Raw genomic sequence first — 17109 nt, forward strand, 5'->3', positions numbered from 1 at the left:
CAAATACAGGCAGTCCCCAAGTTACCAACAAGATAGGTTCTGTAGAATTGTTCTTAAGTTGAATTTGTATGTAAGTCAGAACAGGTGCATTTTTAAGTGTAACTCTATATACACACACATGCATGCATGCATGCTTTGGATAGCATAGGGAAGGGTTAACAACCCCATGGTGTCTGTTCTGCTATCTGTGCCCCTGTTCAGAAGATGTCACCTCACTTTCTGCTCCTATTAGATTTTTGAAAAACGTGGCTTGTTGTGGAAGCAGGGATTGGTGAGAAAGCTTCAGGGGAGGTACCTTTTTTCCATGATAACTCTTCCAGGAGTGAACTTCATTCCTAGGGATAGATTTTTCTCACTTTCTGTTATTCACCTCTGTTCTTTACTAGGAGTCATTTAGGAGTTGGATGTTTGTAGCCCAGGGACTGCCTGTACTATCAGATGTTACAGGAATTTCCAACCTATCTTCCAAGGAATACTGCCTCCTTTTAAAACTCAACATGGTTTCTAAATTAGAGTAACAGATTGAAGACGGTTATGTTCACTGTTGTTTAGGTTCCTTTGCCATGCATCAGTCATGCTAGGTGTGTTCTTAAAAAACACTATAGTGAACATGTAGTAGCAGTAAAACTCACTGCTACCAAATTTTCAATATAATATTTTTAAGAACACATTGTTCCATGTTAATAAAAATATGAATCCTATTGCCAAGTCCCAACTGGAACAGAACTGTTGAGCCAACTGTTGAGTCATCACAGTATGATCCCCATAACTACAGAGGCTGTACTTAATGAATTCACTTATCCATTCTGGAAAAAATGTGTCCTCCTTAGGCATTTTCTACATCTCCCCCAATGATTCTATGGAGCCCCTGATAGCGCACCCCTTGTGCCAGGTCGGCAGTTTGATTCCGGGGAGCGGGGTGAGCTCCTGTCTATCAGCTCCAGCTTCTCATGCAGGGACATGAGATAAACCTCCCATAGAATGGTAAAACATCCGGGTGTCCCCTGGGCAATGTCCTTGCAGATGGCCAATTCTCTCACACCAGAAGCGACTTGCTGCTTCTCAGAAGTTGACCATAGAGCCATGTTGGGGTATTAGAAATGCCACAGAGGTGTTCTTCTTAGGAATTTCCCAGCATAATTCTATGGCATGTTTATGCTGGAAGTCATTCATTTCAATAGATTCACTGTATCTGTGGTTTCACATTTCCAAGAATGCAGATATGGAGATCACACTGTACATAGCCAAATCAGTGGGCTTAACATGAAGTTTAACATCAGTGGCCAAGATTTCTAGCAATCTGAAACATGAAAGTCATGACGTTTTTGAAAGAAATTGGAAGCTGGCCTTAGCATATCTGACAGGGGAATCTAAGAAATAAAAACAAGGGAAATTTATTGATCCAGAAGCACAGAGGGTTAAACAAAATTATGCATAAACTCTACATTGTTCAGTGTCGGGAGTCAAGGTGGTGGGGCGCACTGGGTGTGAGTTGAGGGGTAATTGTTTTGTGGGTGGCGGGTTGTCTATGTATGTGTATGTGTATATACAATATGTATTGTGGGTGTTTTACAATTTTAAAATAAAATTCTATTAAAAATTTAAAAATAAAGTGTCAAATACTTAGTGATACTGCATGCCAGATATCACAAACTGCAAAATTCTCAACTGCCAGATATCAAATATTGAAATCAAATATAATTGGATAGCATATCCAGATAGTCTGTGTTCATTGAATGTTTGCAACATATGGAGGGTCTTTGGCATTATAATTACAAGGAATTTCAGGGATAATTTTGGAGAGCAGATTAATGTTCACGCCTTGAAAATAAAATGCATAAAAATTGTTTGTTGAAATACTCAAATTTATTTCTATACCAGATTTAATTTAAGACCCTTGCTTGGTCACTGAAATACAATTTCAGGGAATAACTGTGTTGTTATGTCATATCTTTGAATGTAGGCATCTCGCAAAATCTAAATGTTTTATTAGTACATTTATGTTTATGTAACCTGATGATCATTTCTTTCTCCTCTCCCACTTTCTCTCCAGTCAATGTACTGGAGGCCAATGGACATGTGTCAGTCAGTCCTGCCCAGGCATATGCTCCATCCAAGGAGGCTCCCACATCACAACATTTGATGGGAAGCAGTATTCCGTCTTTGGTGACTGTAGCTATGTCCTCACTAAGGTAAATGTTATTAAGACTTTAACTCTCAGGGCAGGTTCTACAATGAAAAAACTCCTCATATGTATTACTAGGAGGCACAGTAATTGCTTGGAAACAGTATTCAAAATGGCACAGGAAGAAATAGTGATTGAATTCAAACCACTGAAGCCACAATGATTTCTGCAGACTGGAAATTTAAGAATGAATCTAACAAAACATGTATTATAAAATGGATTTCAATCAATGTTGCAGTTGTTTCATGATGAAGTATTGCAACTGGTCTTCCTGAGGAATTTCTCATGTTTCATAATCTTACAGTTAAAGCAATGAGTCTTGGGGTTAGGGAGATAAAGTGGTGCCTAGAAACTCCTGTGTTCTAGTTTCTACTTTGCCTTTAGGTACTAGGTAGGGCTATATCTGAATATCCATCCACCACATTGTAAGGGCAAGTCACACAAGTCTTTTCCTTATCATAAATAAATTAAAATAGGTTTTTCTTTCATTAATAATTATGTACATAAAGCCACACATATTAACATACATTGGTGGAAAGACTTTCGTGGGAGAGCACATTTCATGCTCAACAGAACCAGTATGGGGAAAATCACCTTAATGCCCCTTCCCAGCAATAAAGTCTATTATGGAAGGATGTTGAAAGGTTAAAAAGAGAAAAGAAAAATAGAATAATAAAGTTGGAAGAGACCACAAGAGCCTCCAATCCAAACCCCTGCTGTATTGCCAGTACAGTTTTCCCTCACTTTTTGTATGTTTATGTTATGTTATGTTCCAGGACCACCCGCAATAAGTGAAAATCCGTGAAGAAGGGACGCTATATTTATTTTAATATTTACACATTATATTAATAGGTGGTCTTTCTTCCCTTCGCAAGCCTTCTTCCTGTGCTTCTTCTTGGCCCCCTCCTTTCCGGTGCCTGCCAGTTATCCTTTTGTGCATGTGCCTCCCTCTGTCAGCATCCAGAGTGGCCCAGCTGGACGCTGCTGAGAGGGAGGGCGCATGCGCAAAAGGGAAACTGGCACCTTTTGCACATGCGCCACCACTCAGGAAAACAAACGCGATGCAGTGGGGGAGAAAAAGCGAACCGCAAAGTAGGGAGGGAACACTGTATAAAATAAAAGCACTCCCAGCAGATGGCCATCTAGCCTCTTTTTAAAAACCTCCAAAGAAGGCAATTCTACTACACCCCGATTAAAAAAATGAGCAATGCTAAAACAGTCTAGCCTTTAGTAACTCTTCCTTTGAAGAGTATTTGCATTCTACTAGTGATTAAAATGTATGGTTTGGTTTCTAACTGGGAGGACATACTTTATTCACAATACTTTTTTAGAATGATTGCTTCTTGCTGCAACGCAGGGTGCCATTTTCCCTCCTTTAATGTCTTGAGAGGTATGGGTTTAGTGTAGCTCATTTCTCCCATGAAGAAGGCTCTTCTCTCTTTTCCTGCCTCTTTACACAGTACTGTCTTGGTCTCTTTCCTATAAAACATTCTTACCTTGTGCTGGTTTATTTATACCCCAAAGGTGGGATTCAGTGGTTTGCAAGAATAAGAGGAAGACAAGTGAAAACATTTAGATAAAAAAAATTAAGATAGCATTAAAGCTGTGTATAGAATTAAAACCATAAAAAAACAAATGTAAAAGTAAAGGATTAACAAAAAGCTCTCCTTTGTTTTGTGTATCTTTTAAAACAAAAATACGTTTATTTAAATTTGAATGTGATATAGTTTTAATTTGTTCAATTGTGCTGTTTTTTCCTGTTTGTATCCCAAATAATTTGTAATGTTTTAAGTTGTTTTAAATACTCAAGTGTGGTGTGATGATGGATATGTAAACATCCAGACAATGCAAGCTGCTGATGTTTTGTTTCTTCACTTTCAGCTCTGTGACAGCGATCTCTTCACTGTCCTGGGAGAAATTCGCAAGTGCGGCATGACAGATACTGAGACATGCATGAAAGGCGTAGTCATCAGCATGAACCATGGAGAGACTGTAAGTACAGGATCTGACATTTGTGCAGGAAAGAAAATAAATTAAAAACTTTGAGCTATTAGAAGAACACCACTGGAGGTACTACTCTGAAGTGGTATTGCTCTCAGTTCATCTCTCAATTTCAATATTTGTGGCTGATTTCCTATTGGCTCCCATTTCCAGAAACTACACTGATCCCCATCAACACTGGATCTGGACTATACTTGACACACAGAACCCCCATGACCAACAGAAAACACTTGGAGGGGTTTGAAGGGGACTGACCAACCATGGTGGGGGTGGTACTTCACCTACATCCAGAGAACACTATGAGCCAAAACAATGATGGATCTGGACCATTTGGATGGGAGTATAATTCACTCCCATCCAGAGTGCTGTGAAGCCAAACAACAATGGTTCTAGACCAGGCATGGGCAAACTTGGGCCCTCCAGGTGTTTTGGACTCCCACAATTCCTAACAGCCTACCGGCTGGTCTACATCAAACTTGGCACCAAGACTCAACATGGCCAACTTTGAATATGGGTGGGGTTGGAACAATGACAACGATGATGATTAAAGGAGTTGTAGTTTACCCATGTTCTTATGGATTTTCTAATGAGCCCATTCTTAAAATCTAAAAGCCAGACAATGAATACTTTTAATGTTTATCGTTATAAAAGACCTAACCCTGTTATCGCTGAATAGCTAAGTTAGGGTTTTTTTTATAAAATAGCTTATGGAAAACAGTGTGCACTATGGTAAAACTGGTGACATCCACTAATGATTTATTTTGCTCTTTCTCTTCTCCCAGGTAATTGCAATCAAGTCTACTGGGGATGTTTTTGTGAATTCGATGGCCACCCAACTACCCTTCTCAGCATGTAAGTTATTCTTTATTTTACTCCACTTCTACAGTCTTCAATACAATATAAAATTTCTACCTCACATATCAAGTATCAGTGTCTGTTCTTTTCAAGGAGTTTCTGAAATGTATGTACCACAATAGCAAATGTGAATCAAGTTGCATGCTTAAGTAGACTTACATTACTACTGAAGGAGATGATGTATGCCAGGCATGGGCAAACCTTTTTGCCTTGGGGCCACATTGCAGGCCCAGCCAGGAGGGTTGAGCTGGAAGGGAGAGGGTGAGCACACGTTGGGTGCGGAAGGCCAGGGAGAGGGCAGGGCCAGGAGGGGCCAGGGCAGGGCCTGGGTCATCCTCAGGTTGTCCTCCCCAGCATAAGGAAGGGGGTGTTCACCCCATCCTTATGCTGGGAGGAAGGCAGGAAATGCAGTGACTGTCCTGATCCTCCCTCCTGATCCTTGGGCTGTCCTGGCATAGGCGGCAGCTGAGAGTGTTCCGAAGGGCTTTCACCTGCCGCATGCCTTCCTCAAGCCATCCTTCTGGGATAAGGCTGGGGTCATACCGTTCTTATGTTTGGAGGAGGGCAAGACACCTGGTGGCTGAGAGTGCTCTGGAGGGCTCTCAGCTGCTATGTGCCTTCCTCACCCATCTTCTTGGCATAAGGACAAGACAAGCTGCCATGTCCTTTTGCCAAGAGGACAGGGGAAATGAGGAGGACCTGAAGTTGCCAATTGTGTAAGCCGCCCTGAGTCCCTTCTGGGAAAAAGGGCAGGATATAAATGTTGGAAATAAATAATAAATAAATAGTTATGTCTAGTTACATAATGAAGAGTAGAATAAGTACTCTGTAGAATGAATGCAGTTTGACACCACTTTAACTGTCTATAGAATGCTATAGAATCATGGGAGTTGTTGCTTTACAAGGTTTTTAGTCTGCTTTGTGAAAGACTGCTGATGCCTCACCAAATTACAAATTCTAAGATTCTGTAACACTGAGCCATGGAAATTAGTGGTGTCAAGCTGCATTAATTCTACAGTGTATATGCACCCTAAGTAATATTTCCTGGCCAGATCTCCTCCCAGGAGATACATGTAAATGTTTTAAAAGCAGAAAAACGTGGGCATTAAAAAGTACATTGGACAGGATTGTGATGTGGACATATATGTTAATGCAAGCTTGTTAGCAGTTATCCATTCTAAGTATGCAAGTCCACCCATCTCTCCTCATCTCAGTGCCCATGGCAACTACCATAAACATATATACCATACATTGACATCTAGTGAGGTGTTTTATTCCACTTTGAAACCTGTGGTTTATGTTTTCTTTCCACAGCCAATATCACCATGTTCAAGCCTTCAACATTCTTCATCGTTGCAAAGACAAATAAGGTCTTTCGAATAGAAATCCAACTTGTACCTCTCCTGCAGACCACCATATATGTGGACCCTGTTCATAAAGAAATGACTTGTGGTAAGTGAAACTGTGAGCTGTGTTTTCAAGGCATTGAGGATACATTTGTGGTGCCCAGAACTGGACACAGTATTCCAGATGAGGTCTGACCAAAGCAGGATAGAGTTAACTATGACTTCCATTATTTTGATGGAAGTCAAAGTCCCATTCGATTCTGCTTCGGTCAAACCTCAACTAGAATACTATGTCCAGTTCTGGGCACCCCAATTCTAGAAGGATATTGACAAGCTGGGACATGTCCAGAGAGGGGCCACCAAAATAATCAAAGGTTTGAAAACCAAGCCTTATGAGGAATGGCCTTATGAGGAATTATATATACGTTTTTAAGGTTTTATAATGTGTTTTAACGATGTTATTAGTATATCTGTTACTGTTTTGTTTTTATGATTGTATTCAGGGCATTAAATTTTGCCAATTTTTGTAAGCCGCCCTGAGTCCCTTCGGGTGAGAAGGGCGGGATATAAATGTTGTAAATAAATAAATAAATAAATAAATAAAATGGCTGAGGGAGCTGAGTATGTTTAGTTTGAAGAAAAGAAGGCTGAGAGGAGACATGATAGCCATGTCTCAATATTTGAAGGAAAAAAAATCACATTAAAGAGGGGGAAAGCTTGTTTTCTGCTTCTCTGGAGATTAGGACATGGAGCAATGATTCAATTTGTAGGAAAAAAAGATTCCACATAAACATTAGGAAGAGCTTCCTTGTGGTAAGAGCTATTCGGCAGTGGAATATGTTGCCTCAGAGTGTGGTGGTGTCTCTTTCATCGGAGGTTTTTAAGCAGAGGCTGGATGGCCATCTGCTGGGGGTGCTTTGATTGTATTTTCATGCATGGCAAGGGGTTGGACTGGATGGCCCTTGTGGTCTCTTCTAGCTTTTTGATTCTATGATCTATGAAAAGTGCTTGATGCATTATGAAGGATTCTTGTTTTAAAAATACCTGATTTTGTTTTAGGTCTCTGTGGAAACTTCAACGATGCCCAGGCAGATGACTTCAAAGCTATCAGTGGAGTTGTAGAAGGAACCTCAGCCGCTTTTGCCAATACCTGGAAGACACAGGCTGCTTGTCCCGATATCAAGAACATATTTGAGAACCCATGCGCTCTCAGCATTGAAAATGGTATGTGGTTTGTGGACTATTTCATGCAATTTTATTAGGAGTATTCAGGGGGTGTTTTACTATTACTTTCCTCTGAAATATAGCCTGTAGTACAAGCATGTGTAAAAACTAAGGTCCAAGGGCTGGATGTGGTCTCCTGGTCACTTATCTCAGGCTCTACTAATTTTCCTTGTCCTTTTGGTATAAGGACACAGTGGCCCACCACATCCTTATACCAAAAAGATAGGGAAGGAAAGCATGTAGCAGCTGAGACCCCTCTGGAGAGCTCTCAGCCACTGTTAGTCTCATCCTCCTCCTAGCATAAGGATGGTGTGAGCGACCCCATCCTTATGTAGGGAGGACAGCTCGAAGAAGGCACAAGGCAGCTGAGAGCCCACTGGAGCACACTCAGCCACTGCCTGTCTTGCCATCCTTTTCCTGTTTTGTCTTTCAAGAACAGCCTTAAGACACTGTGGTAAGTAAATGAAAACTGTTTTACTTCAGCAAAACATAAATACAGTACACTCAGTGGAATAATGCAAAAGGAAGCAAGGAAGTCTTAGGGCAAATGCAGTTCTTAGTCTCAGATGCAGTCCCAAAACAAATAGCAGTCTTACTTCAGACAAAGAAACAGCAATAAATTCAGATTCAGACTCGGAGAAGGCACATGGGGAGCGAAGGCATTAGAGTCAATTTGTTACCAGCAAGAGCTGGCTGCACTTGCTTCTGCTTTATAGCCCTGAGTCCCCTCCCAGCTGCTAGGGCAGTTCCTAATTACTCAGCTGCATTTCTGGCAGCTATTCTAGCTGAACGACATTTCTGCTCTGCTTCCTTTCACCTCTCCTGAAAAGTGGGTACTTGCAAAGTCTCCTCTGATTCCAACTCACCCTCAGTTTCATGAACACTTTCCTGCTCCCCTTCCTCTTCTGAAGAAGAGGAATCCCTAACATTCCTCTCGGCATCATGCCAAGAGGACAGCCCGAGGATTGGGGGAGGAGGATGGGAAGAAGGATTGGGGCAGTCACCATCTGTCCTGCCTTCCTCCCAGCATAAGCAGCCCCATTCTTATGCTGGGAGGATAACCTAAGGATGACCCAGCCCCTGCCCTAGCCCCTCCTGGCCCTGTCCTTTTCTGGGCCCTCTCCACCCAGCATGTGCTCAGCCCCCGGCCCTCCTGGCCAAGCTCACAATGTAGCCCCAAAGCAAAAAAGCTTGTCCATGCCTGCTGTAGCATGCTGCTTCTCAAAAAGAAAAGGTAATGCAACCTCATTGTATTTTGTCCTCACAGAAAAATATGCTTCACACTGGTGTAGACTGCTAACAGACAGCAATGGGCCATTCCAGAAATGCCACTCTGTAGTTGATCCAGCTGTTTACCACAAGGTACGTTACATGTGCATTCCTTTGAATAGCCATAAAAATGTTGACATCATTAAAGGTCAAATTGCTTGCCAAATTAAATGTGGGATTTCCATGTTTTAATTTACTTTTGTCAAGCTATTCAAATGTCATTAATGTTTGCTAGTAATCTCCATATTGTGTAGTCCAGCCTATACATTTCTCACTTCACTACAAAATATAAACATCTTCTTATTCTATTCTGTGTGCTTGGTCACATTGTTTGCTAATTTTAAGAAAGAGGTTCACATTTGAATGCAAGCATGAAATATCTGCTTTGATATTTCTCTGAAACAGCTGCTAAATATTTTAAAGTTTCTAATAAAGCACAAAAACATCTTGTAACAATGTTATACCTATGCAAGGAGTATGTGTGTAAACTTCAAATAACTTAATTGATTTATAACAAAATTAAGACTTAGCTAAATATTATGAGGACAAGATGGTTTCCAATAACTTGCATCTTGCACACACACACCAAATTCTAAAAATATCTAGTAAACAAAACACATAATACAAAGTCATTGCTGTCAATAGCATGAATCTTATAGGTACTCCAATTGGAGTAGACCCCACTTAACTAGTGGAGTTTACATAAGTGTTAACTCACTATTTAACAATAGAAGCAACATGTTTCCTATTACTCTAAAGAGAATGGTGTGGGTGGTGAAATGCCGGGCATGATGAGCCCATCATCTGTTTGTTTTATTATAAAGGGTGTCCATAAAGTCTCTCTACTATTTTAATGTTAAAGAGAATTTATGGACACACCCTGTACATGGCTGGGAGCATGTGGGCTTAAGGGAGCCATGCATACCCTATACTGCCTGGTAGAATTTCATTTTTATACTATTTTTACAGATGATAAACTTATTTCCTGCACACTAACTGATATGAATGAAATGCTCTCTGTGTTCATAGATCTGTATGCATGACACCTGTAATTGTGAAAAGAGTGAGGACTGCTTGTGCGCTGCTCTGTCTTCCTATGTCCGAGCCTGTGCTTCCAAAGGGGTGAAGCTGACTGGTTGGAGAACCAGCGTCTGCAGTAAGTGTTTGAAATATCCAAGGAATTTTTTACAAGTCAAAAACAGCTGGCTAGGGGGATTTTTAGAAAGTTATTATAGACAACAATTTGGGGAAAACACTGGCGTGTTTAGGGGCAGGTTTTTCATCTGTTTTCTTAACAGTGGTATCAGAAATCTCCTCGCCCATAGTTCTTGTCCACATGACATGGGCCTGTCCTGATGAGGTGCCAAAAAGATATATAATCAGCCCTCCACATGTTCTCTACACAAAAAACAAAGTGTGTGTGTGTGTGTGGGGGGGGGGGGGTTCTAGGTTCTCCAACATGATTCTATGGCCAACCTTCGTCAGGAGTGGAATCTGGTCATTGAATCATGCTGGGGGGGGGGGGGGCTACAAATTCTTAGAAAGAAAGTTTTAAGAAAATCTTTGAACAACCAGATCCATAAAAATCAAACCCACAAACATGGAGATCAGATTGTAAAGTTCTTGTTTGATACTAGGTGGCAAAATTCCTGCCCCTGGCCAAAAAAAACAACAACAACCATACAATAGTACGGTAACAAAGAATATGAACTATTTTTTCTCCTTTGTTTTATTACACCAAGAACTGTAAACTTGATACTATTCAGTAAGAAATGTTAGATAAAAAGGTATATATTCAAAATTACATAGAAACACAACTCACTGTGAAATAAAAAAAGACATGGGATCTGCATCAGACAGTACCATCCCCTTTGTAAGCTATTTTTAAGTGAAATTGTTACGACCATTAAACAGAATACCTCTCAATATGTACATATAGCAGATGTCTTTGAGTATCAATTCGTCTGCCCAAGGAAATGCTTTATAGCTACATTCACCCTTACATAATGCTCTGAAATAATGTACCCCCTTTTGTTTATTCTAGCCAAATACCAAATATGTCCTGAAACCCTGACTTATCATTATGAAATTGAGACCTGCCAGCCCACCTGTCGGTCATTGAGCACGCCAGATGTCACTTGTAACATTCAGTTTACTACTGTGGATGGATGCACTTGTGAAGAAGGGACATTCCTGGATGAAAGTGGCAAATGTGTACCCCCTACTAGTTGCCCATGTTATTACAAAGGGTCTCCCATACTATCTGGAGAAGTGTTTCGTGAGAATGGCATGATGTGGTAAGAGGTGGTTTCAAATAAACATTGTTGTGAAATGACCAGAACATTCAAAATCTACTTGTGGGGCTCATTTAGGAATTACACATTATTAAAAGAAGCTGAATATCAAAGAAAGATAAACTATCAATGAATGTCTGCAAGCGGGAACATAATAGGATGCCTCAAGGCAGCTTCTCCCTGAAATTAAGGGCTCACTAAACCAGAGAAATATTTAAGACAGATACAATGAAGTGATATTTATGTTCATAAAGTTCTACCAATTTGTTTTAAGTATTGAGACAGTATTGAGACCTTTTGCCTCAAAAAATAAAAACCTAGAAAGTCTTTGTGATTTCTTTATAGCCACTTTAAGTGCCGATCAGTATTTGAGAGGGATTTGGGAGGTTGTATCCCCCCCCCCCAAAGATTCACTTTTTGTCAAACTGTTCTTCAAATACTTTTCTAAAGGTTCCAATGGTGCACAGTAGGGCGAGGGTTCATTTGCCTCTTGTTTCTGAAAACAAGGCAGGAAGTTTGGGTTTCAATAAGATATAGGCTCAAAATTTTATTTTGCCTAGGGAGCAATAACTGGCAAGAGAGAGAAAACTGGGTCATAGCGTGACTACAAATGAACTAATAGGACTCAAGGAGTACCTGTGTCTGAGCTCCCCTTTAAGATTAGTGAGACTTCTCTTTGGCAAGCATAATAAATAGTAGCAAGAAAATCCAGGTTTTGTTATACTAATTCAGACACTATGACCAACAGAAGAACAGTTGGTTTTAGGATTTTACACACACTACAATCCTGTATAAAAATGCTCCAGGCCAACCTAGATCAGATTTCTGTGAGACAAATCCTCAAGTGAAACATTGGGGCTTATATGAAAAAGTAACATTTATCTTTTGGCCACAAGGTGGCATTTCAGCATTTTGTGATCTCAAGGATTTATTGTGCTGCTATTGTTACGGCTGCTGCCTTCAACTGGACAAGAATCACTGTTTTAAATATGATTAGTTTAAAATTTTAATGGATGAAACATCCTTACTCTTTTACAGCACTTGCACAAAAGGAAAGCTTGAGTGTATTGGAGAAGTAAGACCTCAACCAGGTAACCATTTTATTTCCTAAACCAGGGGTCCTCAAACTTTTCAAGCCGAGGGCCGGTCCACAATCCTTCAGACTGTTGAGGGGCCGGATTATCATTTGAAAAAAAATACAAACAAATTCAGATGCACACTGCATATGTCTTATTTGTAGTGCAAAAACAACAACAACAACAACAATGAAAGAACAATAAAAACAATTTTAACCAACATACATTTATCAGGATTTCAATGGGAAGTGTGGTCCTGCTTCTGGCCAATGAGATAGTCAAGTTAATTTGGGTTGTTGTTGTTGTTGTTGTTGTTGTTGTGTGCCTTCAAGTCATTTCAGACTTTGGGTGAGCCTAAGTCTAAAATTTATTTATTTATTTATTATTTACTGCATTTATTTACTACATTTGTATCACACCCTTCTCACCCCAAAGGGGACTCAGAGTGGCTTACAAATTATATGTACATACAATATATTGTATTATTAGCATAGCACAATATTAGCATTATATATTACTATATTGAACTATACCACTATACTATAATATTATTAGTAATATTGTATGTAATATAGAATATATAATTAATATTATTATATGGTATTATTATTATGTTATATTGTATTACATGATAATATTATTATCAATATTATATGTATATACAATATATTACATTATAAAACTGAGGGCAGGGGCCAGGTAAATGACCTTGGAGGGCCGCATCCGGCCCCCGGGCCTTAGTTTGGGGACCCCTGTCCTAAACTGTTACGGTGGGGTGTGTAAGCTTATATATGTTTTACTAAATTATAAAATGAAATACCCAAATCAGGTAAAGGAAATCCTTACACAGAAGTAAATATGCTACTACTCTCCCATTTATGCCTAGAGCACAATTCTAATCTTTTAATGGATATCTGGGTTAATTACCAGCTGCAGTATTTGGAATTAGACTTACACCAGGGAAGAATGGAACTAACTGACTGGCAACTCTTTGCATAGCACTGGATATTTGTGTTTTGGAACCTGGAATACACCATGGAGACACAAACACATAGTAGCTGGCATCCTGTCTGCCAACAGCAGCAGAAGCCAAGTTTTCATATGGCATAATTCCACATTATAGTATTGCACTGTAACATGTGCATTGCTCATTGTGCATTGCGGGCCCAAAATATGCAAGCTTGCGTTCTTTTACCGGAGGAGTAAAAACGACACCTCCAGTAAACCAGAACTAATTTGAGACAAAACAGGTAAACCCAGTTTTGTCTTGAATTAATTTGATTTCTGGTAAGATTCGGATCACTCATAAGATCTGGGTCTTTCCAGGTATGAGTTGAGTATTGATTGGGCCCAGGAACCGTGTCACACGATCCCCAGGCCCAATCCACACAGCCGTCTCGGGTTTTTCGGGCTCCATGAATCCAGAAAACCAAGAGGGCACCTACCCCCTCCCCAAAAACGCAAAATAAGCCCATAAAAATTAAAAGAACTTCACCATTAAGGTACTTCTGGAGTCCTTGTAGAAATGACGTGCCAGGAGACCCGGGCGGGGGGGGGGGGGGTGAGGAGGAAAATTTGTTGGGATTCCTATTTTCAGCAACTCCATGCCATTTGACATGCTGTTTAGAAGTGGTGTCCCCTAATTTTCTGAAACAGATGTTGTAAGGGGCCTCAGAGGGAGGAATGATAGCGGCTTCTTTTTCATTTGGCCTGCTATTTAATCTTTGAAATAATACCTAGTGTCTTTAAGAATTTTAAGGGTTACTTTTGATGATGGCATGCCCTAACCCACAAAGAATGTGATTATTTTCCAGTGACTAATATCAGATGATAGTCTGAGCAATTTCATCTGCTTTTTCTTTCTAGCAGTATGCAATGCCCCCATGATCTACTTTGATTGTCAGAATGCCACAATAGGTGTCACTGGAGCTGAGTGTCAGAAAAGCTGCCAGACTCTTGACATGGGTTGTGTAAGTGTATCTAACTCTTTATTTGTCATAATAGCCTGCTCAGCTTGCATGTTAATTATGTAATATTGTGGAATTATAACTTCATTGTGTGTGTGCATGTGTGTGTGTGTGTGTGTGTTTAATTTCATGTCAGGGATTACTTGAGAAACTGCAAGTCACTTCTGGTGTGAGAGAATTGGCCGTCTGCAAGGACTTTGCCCAGGGGATGCTCGGATGTTTTACCATCCTGTGGGAGGCTTATCTTATGTCCCTGCAAGAGAAGCTGGAGCTGACAGATGGGAGCTTAGCCCACTCCCTGGATTCAAACTGCCGACCTTTTGGTCAGCAGTCCTGCCATCACAAGGGTTTAACCCAGTGATTCCCAAAGTGGGCGTTACCGCCCCCTGGTGGGTGCTGCAGCAATCCAGGGGAGCAGTGATGGTCACAGGTACATATATCTTTTTGTTTAATTGCTATTAAAACTTTAAAAAAATAATTTCCAGGGCGCTGAGTAATATTTTTTCTGGAAAGGGGGCAGTAAGCCAAATAAGTTTGGGAACCTATGGTTTTAACCCATTGTGCCACCGGGGATTCCATCCTAGACATATGAAACAGTATTCGTACACACCATTATATCTTCCCAGTTGAGGCAGATACTGTAAAATAGGACAAGAGCTGTAAGTAATAAGAGACCATAATTAATGTTGACCCAGGAAACATTGTGGTCTGGGGTTGGGATGAGGAGGAGCAAGACATATCGTGCAGTATCCTAGGATATCTCACTTCAAGCTTTACAGGAATATCTAGTCTAAAATGTATTGGGATAGTCTTAGGAAAATCTAAAGAATGTATTCCATAGTAAACCTTCCTTTAAAACAAACTGGAAACAATGTGCACACATTTAGAATGGCAGGATAACCTGCCTCTCAGAAAAACCTAATATGGAGGCTGTGAATACACTCTGGCCCAGAAGTTAAATGTGTTGCTAAAATGAATTTACCTGTGCAATATCTTGGAATTCTAGTGCCCTATGCTGCAGGTTTGTCACATAGCTTATTTTCTGCCATGTTTTTGTTACAGTATAGCACACAATGTGTGTCTGGCTGCATGTGTCCTAATGAGCTGATATATGACGGCAAAGGTGGCTGTGTGGCTGCAGAAGAATGTCCTTGCACTCACAACGAAGCCACCTACAACCCAGGAGAGACCATCAAAGTGAAATGTAACACTTGGTGCGTGCAAGCATAAACTGATCCTAAAATACTGAGCTTTTCTATTTGCCTAAGAGAAAGATGTGCTAAATCCAGGTGTATTTGTATCTATGTAGTACTTGCAAAAACAGAAAATGGGAATGCTCCGATGAACTTTGCCTGGAAACCTGCTCAGTGTATGGAGATGGTCATTATGTCACCTTTGATGGTAAACGCTACAGTTTTGGTGGAGAATGTGAATACACTCTGGTACAGGTATGAAATGTTTCCCCAATCATTCCCAGTTGTATAACTCAAGGTGGCATGTATGTTTGCAAAGAACTAAATAATTATCTCCTCTACAGAATCACTGTGGCAAAAACAGTACAGGAACCTTCCGAGTTATTACAGAGAACGTCCCCTGTGGTACCACTGGGAATACCTGTGCAAAATCCATTAACGTGTACCTAGAGGTAAGCAGCTACTCTGAAGGTGCATGTAGCACACAATGGGTGAACCTATGCAAAATTATGGTAGATAGAGCCTACCCACAATACGGGAAAAGTGTAGCATGAAATAGCTGTATTAGAAAAATGGTGTTAATAATACAATGCAGGACAAAGAAAGTCCAAATCATTTCTTTTCAATTCACTGGTATAATGTTGAGCCAATTTTTGTCAGTCATTTTTAAACAGATTTTTCATCCTCTTGGGAAAAGAAAGCCACTGTGTGGAATTTATTTGTGATTGCTATTATTTCTTTCTGCACACACAGACTTCAAAATTGAAGTAGACTTGGAGCATTGTAATAGATGGAAAGTAGTAACCAGGCCAGCATGGCAATTGTTGGTGTTTGCAATTAACATCAATGGCTAACAAATAAACACAACTCTTGGAGGAGGTGGAGGTAAAAGCCATGCGATTGAACCCGTATACTGAAGCTCCAGATGATTTTTCTTCTCCAGCTTTTCTGCCTATAGATAGAATAGTAAATTTCAAAAAGTGAATTGTCCACAATAATAACCAGCAAACTCTGCAATAAATACTGTAGCTAAGATCCTTTGGCTCTACTATCATATTTACATTTCTGGAAGAGACAATGATGGTGGCAATAAGAAGAAAAGGATGCTGCTAGCAGCAGTGACTAGGAGAAATCACATCACTAACAGTGACAATGGAAGAAGATTATTAAGTCTAAGCTGCATATTCCTTAAATGCTTGGTATCTGAGTGGGGTAGGAATCCATGGAGCCAAGGCAGGATGGGGGGAGTGGCTTTGGGTAATTATTTGTGCCATGCACTTGAGGAATAGGCAGCAAGACACCTATGCAAGAATTCAAGGAGGCAATAACTTGGAGCATGCAGTGTCTTTCTCCTCCTACCCCTACCTCTTACTTCTTCCCTCACAAGCACAGAGATAAGAGCTATTTATATATTAATCCATTAAATTAGTGATGTAGCCCAGAAGCACCCACCTTGATCCAACAGGGTTTTCAATTTAGTTTTCAAAAACAAACCTCCCACTTTTTTGAGGATGAGAAGGAGAAACTATCAGTGAAATTGATAGGTTCATGATTTTGCATGGAAACCTGCCTTTCAACAAATAAAATAAACTGAAATACCAATATCAATTTGAATCTATTTTGGGAGTTTTTGTGAAGCACCTTTTTGGAAGCAAAATATTTCTGAGAAAACATTCTATAGGTTGTTGTAAATCTTAGA

At 40.1% G+C, this 17109-nt stretch overlaps 1 protein-coding gene across 2 annotated transcripts in view; it reads left to right on the top strand.

Annotated features, from left to right (window-relative positions):
* The window catches only part of LOC100563122 (mucin-5AC), a 79058-nt gene that overhangs the window by 11694 nt on the left and 50255 nt on the right, over window positions 1–17109 (top strand). Inside the window, exons 11-23 of one of the 2 annotated variants that reach the window (XM_062967607.1) lie at window positions 2054–2192; window positions 4067–4177; window positions 4969–5038; window positions 6356–6493; window positions 7447–7611; window positions 8879–8973; window positions 9910–10036; window positions 10925–11177; window positions 12213–12265; window positions 14117–14220; window positions 15280–15431; window positions 15527–15665; window positions 15755–15862. In XM_062967607.1, coding sequence (XP_062823677.1) covers window positions 2054–2192; window positions 4067–4177; window positions 4969–5038; window positions 6356–6493; window positions 7447–7611; window positions 8879–8973; window positions 9910–10036; window positions 10925–11177; window positions 12213–12265; window positions 14117–14220; window positions 15280–15431; window positions 15527–15665; window positions 15755–15862 — 1654 coding nt within the window. The remainder of the gene's footprint in view (window positions 1–2053; window positions 2193–4066; window positions 4178–4968; window positions 5039–6355; window positions 6494–7446; window positions 7612–8878; window positions 8974–9909; window positions 10037–10924; window positions 11178–12212; window positions 12266–14116; window positions 14221–15279; window positions 15432–15526; window positions 15666–15754; window positions 15863–17109) is intronic. The other variant, XM_062967608.1, reaches the window with a different exon arrangement.

The sequence above is a fragment of the Anolis carolinensis genome, chromosome 1 (assembly GCF_035594765.1).
Source record: "Anolis carolinensis isolate JA03-04 chromosome 1, rAnoCar3.1.pri, whole genome shotgun sequence".
NCBI lineage: Eukaryota > Metazoa > Chordata > Lepidosauria > Squamata > Dactyloidae > Anolis > Anolis carolinensis.